The 14,100-nt window shown below is 41.3% G+C and overlaps 1 protein-coding gene across 7 annotated transcripts in view; it reads right to left on the bottom strand.

Moving 5' to 3' along the window:
- Positions 1-14,100, bottom strand: part of rbfox1 (RNA binding fox-1 homolog 1) — a 131,166-nt gene that overhangs the window by 38,688 nt on the left and 78,378 nt on the right. For all 7 annotated transcript variants that reach the window (XM_035616164.2, XM_035616166.2, XM_035616163.2 and 4 more), the window contains 3 exons: positions 6,057-6,203; positions 5,831-5,884; positions 3,400-3,492 (listed from right to left, as the gene is read on the bottom strand). In XM_035616164.2, coding sequence (XP_035472057.1) covers positions 3,400-3,492; positions 5,831-5,884; positions 6,057-6,203 — 294 coding nt within the window. The remainder of the gene's footprint in view (positions 1-3,399; positions 3,493-5,830; positions 5,885-6,056; positions 6,204-14,100) is intronic.

The raw sequence follows: 14,100 nt of genomic DNA, 5'->3' as shown, positions 1-14,100 counted from the left end.
CATATTTGGACAGGATTAACATAATGAAGGAAGATGGTTCATTAAATATTACCCGTGATCCAAAGTAATTTAACTCCCCATTCCGGAGGGGATTTTTAACTGAAGTGAGGTGAGTTTGCGTCAGAAATGTTCCTCTTGTCAGAATCATCACTCAGTCAAATCTAAACACAAGAAGAGAAACTTGGAAACTGGGCGGGTGTTATTAATATGATTCAGTGTAACTTACACTTTCAGAGAAAATGATTATCTTTAGATAAACAGCCATATCCTCTGAAGTTGTCTGTACATCGATGGGTAAATCGTAAAGCGCAACTGCAATTAACTAATTCAACTTTTAATGGGGACAATTTGAAAAAACATAAACAAATAAAAGCTAAAATTGTAGCCCAAAAGAGAATGAATGTTGCAGATGTTACAACATTCCATTTGATGAGTCTTTACATGGTGTTGATTTTGTCATGGCTTGTCATGGCTTGTTTTCGCACAATAGGATTTCATGATATAACAACGTTTAGCAGCATTCTGAAAATGTAATGGGGTTATTGGGGGCCCTTACTGCAGAAAGCCATGAAAGAGTGACACTGGAGAAGTTTTGTGTGAATGAAAGTGAAAGCTTAACTTGCAGAACCCTTAGACAAAAGCTTGGGATGAAGTAGGTTCCTTCATCTTGTGTAAGTTTCCAGCTGCTGAAAACAGTCAGAGAAGAACTGTACTTTCGAATTTACAATCTTGATGGAGAGATAATCGCTCAGTTAAGCTTCTGTCTTTTAATTGTCTAGATATACTGAACACCAAGTGTCAAAGGGGAATCGTAAAAATGAACACTGATGATGTTTATTTGGATCATGACAGTAAATTGTGGCTCAGCTGAAGTTAGTTTTTGTTGGTCTGCACTTCATCGTATGTAACAATGATGTGAAGGGCTAATTTTGCTGGGCAATGTCAACATATACAATGTGAGAATATGCTATCAAAGGATAGGCTAAAAGGAGACAGGTGGTCAACACTAGGGATCGACCGATACAGATTTTTTAGGGCCGATGCCGATACAGATTTTTTTTTCATCAGCCTAAGCCGATGACCGATACGGACTGCAGATATTCTTGAGCCGATATTTGGAGCCGATACTACTTTTGCTCCCTCAATTTAATAGTTAAATAGAATAAATTCAGCGGGTTGTCTCGTCTGATCTGAGGTCTTAGTCCAAGTGGGATTATGGCCAAGGCCGTGGCTCGCCTCCCTGAGTAGAGGGAGACGAGGCTCACATCGCTCTGGAGCATCTCGGGAGTTCCCACCGCACCGGGACTCGTCCGCCCGCGAACGGGATCCCCTGCGCAAAGCCTGCGGCGCGGTCAGGGGATCCCTTCAGGGGCCGCCGCCAGTCCCAGCCTGCCGAAGCAGAGAGGGGAAAGGTGGGGAAGAGAAGGAGGGTACGGGGGGAGAAGAGCCAGCCGATGAGCAGAGAGAGCGCGAGGACGTGGAGGATGCGTACAATAGCAACCACAAGCCTTGCACCCGTCCATCGGCGGCGGCCCCAAGATTAAAAAGTCAATTTCCACGAAGCAAAGGGTTTGGAGAAAAAGGAGAAAGACACAAACCCACCGGGCGCTCCGTCCACCGCGACCCACGACTAAGCCAGCCGGAGCCAGCGAGAAGTCGTCGGAGGAGGAAGAGCGGCGGGAGAGCGGGGTGGGAGACATTGAATCCCCCTCCCGCTCTCCGGAGGAGAAGGTAAATGGTTCCGGAGAGAGCGGGGCCAGGCACGATAGGCGACTGGATCTGCCCTCCCAAAAAAAAACTATCGGCAAATGTAGCAGCTGCGCATCGGCCGATGCTGATACACGTAAAAAACGCAAACATCGACCACTAGTCAACACAGGATGTTGCTGGATAGTGCTGCTGTAGCTAAGGAATACGGGCTGTGGCTTAATCAATGTGGTTTTGGGAAGGAGAAAGGTTGAGGAAAAGAAAGAGGTCCAACATCTAGGAAGCTGGAAGAGGAGGTTGGGAGAGCTACTCTGCCTCCAAAAAAAAAGAATGGAGGCAAGGGGAATATGACAAAATCTGTATCCCATGTCTGGGTTCATAACATGAGAATGTGGGGGGAGGAAGTAGGCACATGGGTGAGGTACAACATGGTCCCTATGTGGCAGAATGATGATGAGAGTGTTCCTAGAGAATGTAGAGGTCTGGAACTGTTGTGGGCCTGTAATGTCTTTTGAGACAGGTGAGACCCAGAGCACACTTGGATGGATTACATATCTCATCTAAAATGCCTCACAATTCCACAGGAGGAGCTAGACAATGGATGGATGAAGGGATAGATGGGTGGATGGATGAAGGGATAGATGGATGAAGGAATGGATGGATGAAGGGATGGATGAAGGAATGGATGGATGGATGGATAAAGGGATGGATGAAGGTGACTTGATCTGGTGCCTTTTTTCAGAATACAATCATAGAAATAAATTATTGTATATGGTACGGGAGATTGTAACTGCAATGTGATAGATGGAAGCAAAATTCTTTAGCTTCAATAACTATTTAATCCTTCAACCTGTTATTGTTCAGTGCCAATTCTACCCAATCATCAGAAAGCCATTGGATTCCTTTACAAAGTGCAGCCAATGTCGTAGCTTCCAAGTGGTCCAAACTCTGTTGTGGACAGTATAGATTCAAAAGAAGGTGGAGAGTGTGGATTCTTCTGGATGTTTGGTGGAAAATAAACTGCAAAAGTCATAATTTAAGGTATTACCATTAAAAAATGGACAGAGTTATGCTTCAAGGGTGGTGGTGTCTTGTATGTACTCCACTGAGTGGATACAAAACAATGAAATAGCACTAATGTAATAATGTGATGATACTGAGTTGTAAACCTTGCATTTCGCTCTCTGGGTGTCTTTAAATTCCTAAGTACTTCCTCTGCCCATGGATAAGCAAGATTTGAGGATTGGGGAAAAACTCACAACATATATGAACATATTTGTTTTGACGAATTTATGAACGAAATCCAAAGCAATCTTTGCACCTTCGGAAACAGAAATATTCTAGAAGAGTTGGTTTTCACATTTAAACCTTTGATAAGTCCAATTTCCTTCACAGTACAAAACCAATTAAAATAGGAAAAAAGAACAAATTATAAACAAAGAAAAGAAAAGGAAACAAGCAAAGTCTCTTGCATACAATAATGTTGGACTACTTCAACATGTATTTGTGTTTGGGTTAATGAAACTGCACAAGGAAATGGAAATGCGACTCAGTTTGATGTCATGAGAAAGATGGGACATGGCAGTAGACTGTCAAACACACACATAGATACAACAGGCACACACACACAAAAAAAGGAAAAGGAGGACAGGGAGAAAAGAGGAGTCCAGAGAAATATTTGAGAACATGCACCTCTATTTTACGACCTTCTACCACGGTGCCGTGTAATTTCTCTCTGGCCCTGTCGGCGTCCATGCTATGCTCGAACGTTACAAATCCAAAACCCTGCATGACGGATGGAGAGAGGCAAGAACAACATGAACATTATGTTTCAAATACTATAGTCAACAATAAAGTAAACGGTGGCTTCTTTCAATAGGAGCATAGTTGATGAAAATGTTTATCTTCTACTTCAATGTCTAGTTTCACTATCCTACATTTAACTTGGAGAGTGTTCAGAGAGCGAACTTCTCTAGGCTCTAGGCTAACTCCCTATCTCGCCATGTTGAAGAAAATCCGCTTGTTTATCTTGATCTTCTCCAACTGTAATGGGTACTTCTTGGGTCATGCTCCACCCACAACAAAATGAGTAGTTTTTGCGTAAATCCTGCTAACAAACAGACAAACAAATGCTGATGAAAACATAACCTCCTTGAGTGAGGTAATTAACGTGCATAATGTGATAGCATACTGAAAGACTCATTTCAACTCAACATTGAGTTTGGCTGCGGTTCTCAGAATAGAGCTGATGAAGTTAGCCTCACGTAGCTGATGTTGCAGCACCCATGACCAACTTCCAAACAGGGACATTTGATCTCATTCACAGGGCCTGTAACCCTACAAAATAATGTAGCTGGCTACTTATGAGCTTCTTGGTATTGGAAGTATTTTAAGGTTACTTCTGTAAATGGTAAATGTGGTGAGGTGTAGCATATATATATAGTAGCTACACATGCTAATGATAGTGGCTTACATTAGAGGAGATGAATGTCCTATTTAATCCAAAACATTTTTTCCCTTGTATCACTTGTACAATTGCAGCACATACACTGCTTTGTTTAATTCAAAAAGCTAAAAAAATAACAGGCATGCTGTCCCAAGTTATTGTAATGATGGGAAAACAGCAAGAATTCACATCGGACATCAATTAAATCAAATTTATGAGCAAGATAAAAGTAAAGATTTTAATGTGAACAATTAACAAACTGAACATTCAGACCTCAAGGGTTAATAACATGTCTCAATAATTTATGTCTGCTTGGTAACAGGGATTTATCACAACTGCATACAAATGTAAGAAATAGGCTCAATTGTCTATTGTTATGTTGCTTAATTGCATGGTGGTATAGCAAATACATTTCCTCTAAGGAAGTCATTACAGAGGAAATTAAATTCTTCAAAAGAATGAGGGGAAAACGAACTTATGACATTGCATCAGTATTAATAAGAAATGACACCTTGTTATAAAAGCAAAGAACAACAGCCAAACCTAAGAACACAAACATTTCACAGTAACTTCAGGACTTCAAAATAAGTGTCTTATTTAATAGACAATAGTCAAGTTCAATATAAAAGACATATGTTCTAACGAGGACGTTTTTAATATAGCAGTATTGATCAGCCATGACTCTGGCTTGTTAATGAAATAGAGTGGAAACTTTATTTATACACTTAACTTTGAACACCAACAGTGTCATCAATATCAACATCTTCTGGTGCCTTATTGACTTTACTTATCTTGTTGCACTGCAGCTCAGAATTTGTTTGTAATGAATGTGTGAAAGTAAAATTTGTATATGTGCCCTAGTCTTAGTGATGAGCGTTCATGTGAACAGCCAATTTTGTGCCAGTAGATAATTATCCCCGTGACTGATGATGGTCAGGGCGATCACTGTCAGTTATTAATTCATATTAAATGTAATTAAATTGGAGCTGACACTTGGTGAGCCGCAAACCCCCACACACACAAACTCTGACCATAAATAAATATAGTCAAACTTTTTGTCCTTTTTCCAGTAGTAGGGGAAACAAGGGAACAGACAATGAGAGAAACCCCCACACAGAGATGAGTTTGGCTCATCACATGGAGTTGCCCATTACTTCACTACTTCACCTTCTTTTACTGGCTTAGATTTTGACTTTATGTCTGCTCCTGACCAGGCGTAATTTTTATGACTGGTCTTTGTGAGGAGAATTCTTAAGACTATGCGGCTGGACGTTGAACATCAAGTCACAACTGACTTAGCTTAAGACCAGGCGTAAAACCAGTGCAACCTCATCTCCAGCGTCCCAAACGGCTCACATTAATGTGATGTGTAATGTGTTTGCGAGTTTCTGGTCTATTGTGAGTAGCTTGGTTTCTGTACAGCTCTGATTCTGTGTATATAGCACTGGAACGTAGGGGTGAGCTGCAATTTTCTTTTGCAGTTTTTTTTCCTGTTTTTGTGAGTCTTTTCTATGGTTTTTGTTTGGTTTCTGGTTTTCTGGTTTGGGTTTTTTGATGGTGATTCAACAGCCTTCTCCAGGGTTTTTTTGCGCCTACCCCCTGGACAGGGGCAGAACATGTGTTCCACTGATTTTTGGACCAGATCAGTTACTACAAAACAACAAAAAACAAAAGCACCTTGGAACCACGCTCATTGAAGATGATTTCCACATCCAAGATTTTACCGAATTGCTGTGAAGAAACAAGCAAAAAGGGAATTATTGGCACATTGATTTGTTTTAGTCTCTTGACATTTTTTCACTGTCATCAATTCAGCAGAAAATGAAAACCATTCTGTATTTTTTTCATTAACGCAAAATATTCAAAAAATATTTTTATGTGTGTCAGATATTGTTGTACTTACGCCGAACATTTGCCTGAGGTCTGGGTCTCTGAACCTGAAGGGAATGTTGGAGACATGAAGTCTCTTGGGTTGGGCCTTGCTGTCTGTGCTTTCAGGGACAGTCTGTGTTGGTGGATGACTGTCGGTCAGAGCAGCATCATCCGTCTGCTGGAAGACACAACGAAAGGACAAGATGCACAAAAGCTCTTCAAGCATTTACAATCGCGCCCCCCCCCCCCCCCCCCCCCCCCCCACCACCACCCAACTACACCACACACCTCAGATGAGGCCCAATCCATAATCCCCATGAAGACAGAAGTTAGGAATTTTTCATGAGATTAAAACAAGTAGTGAGTCACACAAATCTGCAAACACACACACACGCACACACACACAGGGTCACAGCAGCAGTCTTTGTTTGTCCTTTAACTCTCAGTGTGACTGAGATCAATAGCTGTTAAACACAAGAGAGGATTCAACGTCCCCTGTTATTCTGTGTGTGTGTGTGTGTGTGTGTGTGTGTGTGTGTGTGTGTGTGTTGCTCAAAGTGTTGAAGTGTCCCTTTTCCAGCTTCAGAGCTGCTTCACCAAAACATATAATCCTCTCTTGAACTAGTCAATGTAGCTTACACATTAATATAGGGTCACATCCGGTCCAGTGTTTCCATGCTTCTTAGCTTGAATGATAAATGTGAATATAGAAGTTGTTGCCAAACCCATGAGTAAGACGACCACAAAGACAATGTTTCTTTTCTCCCCTCCTCCTTCTCTTTTTTCCTTCTCTTCACAGGAGTACCAGGCTCCAAGCTAGCTAAAAATACAGCCTGTGTGTGTGTGTGTGTGTGTGTGTGTGTGTGTGTGGGTCTCAAAAGAAGCAGCATACGGCCGGCAGACTGCGAGTCTTCCATGGAATGCCTAGGTATACAGGGGCACATATGGAAAGGAGTGTACACACACAGTGACTGCCATCTGTGCAGGGCTCGTCGTCAGCGCTGACATCAACCCAGACTAGCAGTGAAGACGTAAAGCAAACAGTGAGACAAAGAGAAAATCTCTTTGCTCTTGGCATCAGCAAAAGATGTGAGGTGAGGCCAGGCTGAATGGAGAGTGGTTTCAGTTGAAAACATCTCTATCGTTGTCTGTCCACACTCATATCATTGAGGAATTTCATCAAATATATTAAGTGTATTTTATGATAAAAGCATGAATTATCCACATTTCTAATCAGTTAATCCTTGGGTCCAAGTGAACTCGTAAGTGCACTGGCCCTAATACATTTCCACGATTAAAAAACAAACAATTTAGGATGAACTTGGGACTAATCATTTCTAACATCTTTGCAACATTCCAATCAAATAAATTTTCATTAATATGGGCCCTGTGCTTTCATCATTCAACTCTTGAAGGTGTTGCGCAGAGATCATCATGTAGGATGAAATCAAACACTTTGCAACACCATCACAGCTTCCTGCTCTCCAGTTCACCTCCACTGTTAGACATGAAATCACTCGCAGGTCATTTACTGTAATTAACATTTTCACTACCATAACTGCATTCTATTATTACAGTAACTGTTACAGCAATTGTCACTAACTTCTGGTCCAAAAATCTATCAAAGTCATGTTCTGTCCAATGTCAGCTGGGATTGGCTCCCAGCTGACATTGGGCGAGAGGCGGGGTTCACCGTGGACAGGTCAACAGCCTATCACAGGGCCACATACAGAGACGAACAACCATTTACTCTCACATTCACACCTATGGTCAATTTAGAGTCTCCAATGAACCTAACCCCAATCTGCATGTCTTTGGACTGTGGGAGGAAGCCGGAGAACCCGGAGAGAACCCAGAGAGAACACACGCAGACACGGAGAGAACATGCAAACTCCACACAGAAATGCCCAGTTGGTCAGATCCAGGATTTGAACCAAGAACCTTCTTGCTGTGAGGTGACAGTGCTAACTAGATTCAGCAAAATAGATTTAGTTGACACATTAGACAAAAAAAAGAAATTATCTGCCAAAGAATTTGGCATTGAGCGCAAAGCACATTAACAATCTAAATCAAGTTACATTAGAAATAACACCAACTTCAGAAAGTACACATTTTTGGGTATTAAAGGTCCAGTGTTTAAAATTATCAGAATTGACAGGCAGAAATGGGATATAATAGTCAAAAGTATATTCTAATGAGTGTACAATAACCTGAAATATGAATACAAATAAAAATTGCTGTCAATACATTAAAAATAGCTCCTTTATGTCTACAGACAGAGGACACGGTACCAACAACCAGATAACAATGAGCTTGTTCATAGGTCCAGCGCTTCCCATGCACGTTGTCACGTCTCCTGGAAAATTCATTAGGTTTACTACTATTCACTTGCAGTGTTACTAAAATCCCGTCACACATAAATGAACTACAACTCTTATTTTGAAAAAACATGCTTGTTTGAGGGAGTTTTTATTAGGAATAATATTTTATACCTTCATTCCTGTGCGGGGCAAAATCTCCAAAATCCCCCAAATTATCTGAAAGCATGTTTTTCCAAAATAATAATTGTAGTCTGAGTGGAGTTCATTTATGTGTGAGGTGATTTTGGTGAGTAGCCCCATGCACTTTAATCGCCTTCTTCTTTAGTAATAAGTTCACATTTAATGCCGTAATCTCGTAATAAAGTGAAAAGTTTATTGTTATAACATGATTGATCCGTTTTTCTTTTTCTGCCATGGCAGCAATACGCTTCTGTACTTTCTCCTTTCCTTCTAAAAAAAGGTGTTAAATAATAAGGCTATGTGTTTCCTTGACAAAGATGCACTAAAGGGCTGTATAATAAACAACTGTACCTCTACTATGCGAAAATGTGTGCATGCTTATGTATTTGTACAGGAGAATAAGTAGAAACATTTTAATTTACAACAACATGATTATTTTCAGCCAGGTACAGTGCTTCTGCTGACTACTAAGATGTACATGTTATGGTTATGTTATACCCTAACACTGACGCTATCTGTGAGTAGCTCTCCACTCACAGTAAGTTCAGATTGTTTGGTGCTGCTGAACATTGAGCTGCATCTTAGTGAAGGTCAAACTCTCCTGTTTGCTCATAAAACAGTGTGGTTTAGTTTTTGCACATCTTCCTCAGGGAATTCCAACAATGTATGTTGTTAAAGGTACAATGAGTAACCCGTCAAACATAAACCTTGATACAAGGACTATCTGTTTGTAAGAGATGAACTTTAAAGCCATGAAAGTTTTGTTTACATTTGTATTTGTATTGACTTATAATTTTTTACTTCTAAACTCAGAAAAAACTGAGGTCATTATACTCGGCCCTAAACACCTCAGAGAAACATTATCTGATCATATAGTTACTTTGGATGGCATTACCTTGGCCTCCAGCTCTACTGTGAGAAACCTTGGAGTTACCTTTGACCAGGACATGTCCTTTGACTCACACATAAAACAAGTCTCTAGGACAGCCTTCTTTCACCTGCGCAATATCAAGAACATTAGAAACATCCTCTCTCAAAAGGATGCTGAAAAACTAGTCCATGCTTTTGTTACTTCTAGACTGGACTACTGTAATTCATTACTGCTAGGATGCCCCAATAAGTCTGTGAAAAGCCTCCAGCTAATCCAAAATGCCGCAGCTCGAGTTCTGACAGGAACTAGAAAAAGAGATCATATTTCTCCAGTGTTAGAATCTCTGCATTGGCTTCCTGTAAAATTTAGAATAGAATTCAAAATACTGCTCCTAACCTACAAAGCCCTTAATAATCAAGCTCCATCATATCTTACAGAGCTCCTAGTTTCATATTATCCCAATAGATCACTTCGCTCTGTAAATGCAGGATTACTTGTGGTTCCCAGAGTCTGTAAAAGTAGAATGGGAGGCAGAGCCTTCAGCCACCAGGCTCCTCTCCTCTGGAACCAGCTCCCAGTTTGTGTCAGGGATGCAGATACCCTGTCTACATTTAAAGTTAAACTTAAAACCTTCCTTTTTGATAAAGCTTATAGTTAGAACTGCTCAGGTGTTTAATAAACCATTTCTTTATTATGCTGTTATAAGCCTAGACTGCTGGGGGAACTTATATCATGAGCATCTTTCTCCCTCTCCCGTTCTCTCCTTCTCCCTCTTTCTCTCCCTTTATATCTCTCTCCTTCTCCCACCTTTTCAATCTCTCTCTCTCTCTCTCTCTCTGCCCCCATGTATCTACATTACATGTCACTAACTCTGTTTTCTCTCTCCCCTAGTAGATCTGACCCCAGATCTGCAGGATCCAAACCCGTCATTATTATTATTACTATCATTATTATTAATAACATCATTGTATTTATAAGTATCAGTTTTCACTAATTATAAGTATCAGTCTGGTAGAAATTAAAGCAACTGTTATACTACCCCCCCCATCCCCCGATATGTTTACAGTACATGTCACTAACCCTGTTTGTGTTTTCTATCTCTCCTAGTGTATCTCTGACCCCAGAGCTGCAGGACCCAAACCCGTCATTATTATTATTATTGCTATTATTAATATTAATATTAATATCATCACTATATAATGACAACAACATAATTGTATTTTTTAATTATAAGTATCAGTCTGGTAGAGATTACAGCGGCGGTTGTACAACTGTCCTCTCTCTCTCTTCTCTCCTACTGTCTCTCCTCCCACCCTCTTTCTGCCCACCTCTCCTCTCTTCCTCCTCTCTCTCCTCACCCCAACCGGTCGAGACAGATGACCGCCCACAACTGAGTCTGGTTCTGTCAGAGATTTCTTCCTGTTAAAAGGGAGTTTTTTCTCTCCACCGTCGCCAAGTGCTTTGCTCATTGTGGGATTTGTTGGGTTTTCCCTGTAATATTGTAATATTGACCTCACTATGTAAAGTGCCTTGAGACAATGTATGTTGTGATATGGCGCTATACAAATAAAATTGAATTGAATTGAATATTGTTTGCAAAAGATTAGATTAAAACTGGTTACAATTTAAAGAGCACATTGTCCATCCAGACTTCTTCCTCTCCGAGAATATGTACGTACTTGAGTACATTAGATGTTATGAAATAATTTGAAATGATACTGTGTCTTCTAGCAAAGCTTCTTCTTTGACACACTTTGACTTGTACTTCTACTACAGTTTGGAGATGTTGTGAGTGAGTAAAGTGCTACACTGTAGCTCTACACTGTCCACAGCTCTTACTACCAGCTTGGTGTCCGGCCGATTGTGGTTTGTTGTCTGGCCCAGTACATTGTATCGAATGTCAAACAGTCATACAGTCTCTGAAGAATTTCGATCTCAAAAAAAAACTTTTTTCCCTTCCCACTTTGTCCTCCATGACACTTTGAAACAAAAAAAGATATAAGACAGTATGTCTGGATGGAATATATGACACACTTTGACATACAGTACAATGCATAATGTGTGTTTAATTGCAAGTTAGACTTTGTTTTCCTTTTCTCCTAACCCCTTTCTCTCACCACACACAATGTGGGGCTCACAGTAAGGGGAGAGCCTGCTGACGTAGCTCTGTAAACACTCCGACCTGATGAGATCATTCTTCCTGGAGTCATACACAGCACACACATGCTACTGAGGCCGAGTGCTGCCCATTTCCACCTCGAACCAGAAAAGATTCTAGCTGAACTGCAAACAGTATCCATTCATTTTTTTGGTGTGTACCAAAGGAAGTAATCAAAATGAGTCAGAGCATTAGGTAAGCGCCTCACATAACTTCTGGTCATTGGGAGCACAAGCACAAGCTGAAATGCCTGCAGTCGGACAGTCAGTGTCCAAATGCAGAATAAAATGTGTAAATTAAAGTTAAAACAACCCAGGGTCGGTACCGTCACTCCAAACTGCAGGTCCCCCCCTGATGTCAAACACCAATGTCTGCAGGCTACTGCACATAACCACAATATTCAATCGATGTGTGGAGAACGAATCCACAGTGACTTTTAGGTAAGTGGCAGAACAAGGATGTGTAAATGGTTCTAGATAAATCATTCCTTGGTGAAACATCTGAAACTTGAGACAGGGGTATTAGTTTTTGTGCAACAGAGCCTGATAAGACTGCGGTCTCCCTGCCTGCTTAGAACTGCAGGACCCCATGCGCACACCTATAGCTGAAATTTGACGAAGCCTGTGAGGACAGTAAAATCTTTGTGAATGTTTTGGAAAAAGACAAACTGCGCAGCGCACATTTCTACAATGAAGCAGACGTGCAAAACATGAAGTTTGAGACATATGTTATTATGACTTTGGTCCATTGTGAAACTCTGGTGTGACAAATTACACTTTAACGGACTGCCACTGTCTACATAATTAATGGGACACTGGTGTTATTCTAACAAAGAAAGATGATATTCCCACATGCATTTATGGCTATGGGCACCCGGGGGCTCGGTGAGCCCCCTCGACCAAGTCAAACTTCTCCTGTGCTCAGAATAAACAACACATCCAACCTTGAGGTGGATGGTCTACAACCGCTCCTGTCAGCCAAGAACAGAAATCTGAGGCTGCCGTGACAAAGACTCACCAACTCTGGACATTTGAATATTGAAAGCCATAGTCTGGTCAGATGAATCTGGATTTCTGCTGAAGCTGCAGATGCTCTGCTCAGAATCTGGAGTCAAAAGCATGAATCAATGGAGCAAACTTGCCTTGTGTCAACAGCCCAGGATCTTGGTGGTGGTGTGATGGTTTGGGAAATAATTTCCTGTTCCACTTTGGGCCCTTGATATCAGTCAATCATGGTTGGAATGCCACAGTCTATCTTAGAATTGTTGCTGACCATGTCATCCCTTTATGGACATAGTTTACTATCTTCTACTAGCTACTTCCAGCAGGAAAATGTCATGTCACAAAGTTGAAGTGTCTGGTCACTGGTTTCATGAAAATGACAGTGAGTTCAGTGACCTCTCCAGTCACCAGATACGAATCCAGTAGAATCTTTGAGGTGTGGTGATTGGAGGAGATTGGCAGCATGAATGTGCAGCAGTCATGTCACCATGGGATAAAAGACGCAAAGTTCTTAGTAAGTGTTTATTAACAGGGGTTGTCAGTTAGATATCCCAGTGTCTGCATGGGTTCTCCCCGGGTTCTCTGGCTTCCTCCCACAGTCAAAACACATGCAATGTAGGCTTAGGGTTACTTGGAAACTCTAAATTGACCATAGGTGTGAATGTGAGAGTGAATGGTTGTTCGCCTCTGTATGTTGCCCTGCGATATGTTGCCGAGCTGTCCAGGGTGAACCCCACCTCTCGCCCAGTCAGCTGGAATTGGCTCCCCCCCCGTGACCCTAAATAGATAAAGCGGAATATATGATGGATGGATGGATCATGTAGTCAAGCCTAGAATAAATTGAAAATACAGCTGTGTTCCATGAAGATGTCAAATAAATGTATTGTATTTAACATTATTAAATAAGATAGCTGATTCCATGGTGTTTTAGAGCTGAAATGTAATTTTGGCACAAACAGCTGAAGCCTGCTGCAGTGAGAGAAGCTCAGGGTCCCAGATGCAGAGACACGTGGCTCAGTCAATGAGCAGGAGAGGAGAGAATAAGTAGTGAGATGAAGGTTTGATGATGTGAGGGAAGGAGAGCATACAGAACTGATGATACTTCCAGATGTACAGCATGCCTTCCTCTCGCTGCCAACATGCCTCCTCTGGTACTGTATAATAACTCTCAGCAAAGAAATCAATGCACAACACTCTCGGCACCCAGCACATAAACAAGACCTGCATTTCTGATATGGCAGATTATGAAAGTCTTGAAAGATGAATGAACTAGAAATGTGAAACCTCCTGTCAATGAAAGATTACCAGCTTTGAACTGAACCCACTCACATAATACTGCTTCTTCTTTGTTATTCTGTGAATTCATCTGTTGACACGACCTTCTGGTCAGCAGAAGACCTTCTCTACCTCCTGAGCCACAGCTGCCCATCACAGATTGACCTTAGGCCTTCAGCCCATGACTGGTAGGGCTGGATGACACACTGGGCAAGCACTACATTTTCTTCGATGCATATTAACCAACAAGATGAAAACACTGTATTTTG

The sequence above is a fragment of the Scophthalmus maximus genome, chromosome 17 (genome assembly GCF_022379125.1).
Source record: "Scophthalmus maximus strain ysfricsl-2021 chromosome 17, ASM2237912v1, whole genome shotgun sequence".
Taxonomy (NCBI): Eukaryota; Metazoa; Chordata; class Actinopteri; order Pleuronectiformes; family Scophthalmidae; genus Scophthalmus; species Scophthalmus maximus.
The sequence above is the reverse complement of the archived record's forward strand: the minus strand, read 5'-3'. Positions and strand labels throughout refer to the sequence as shown.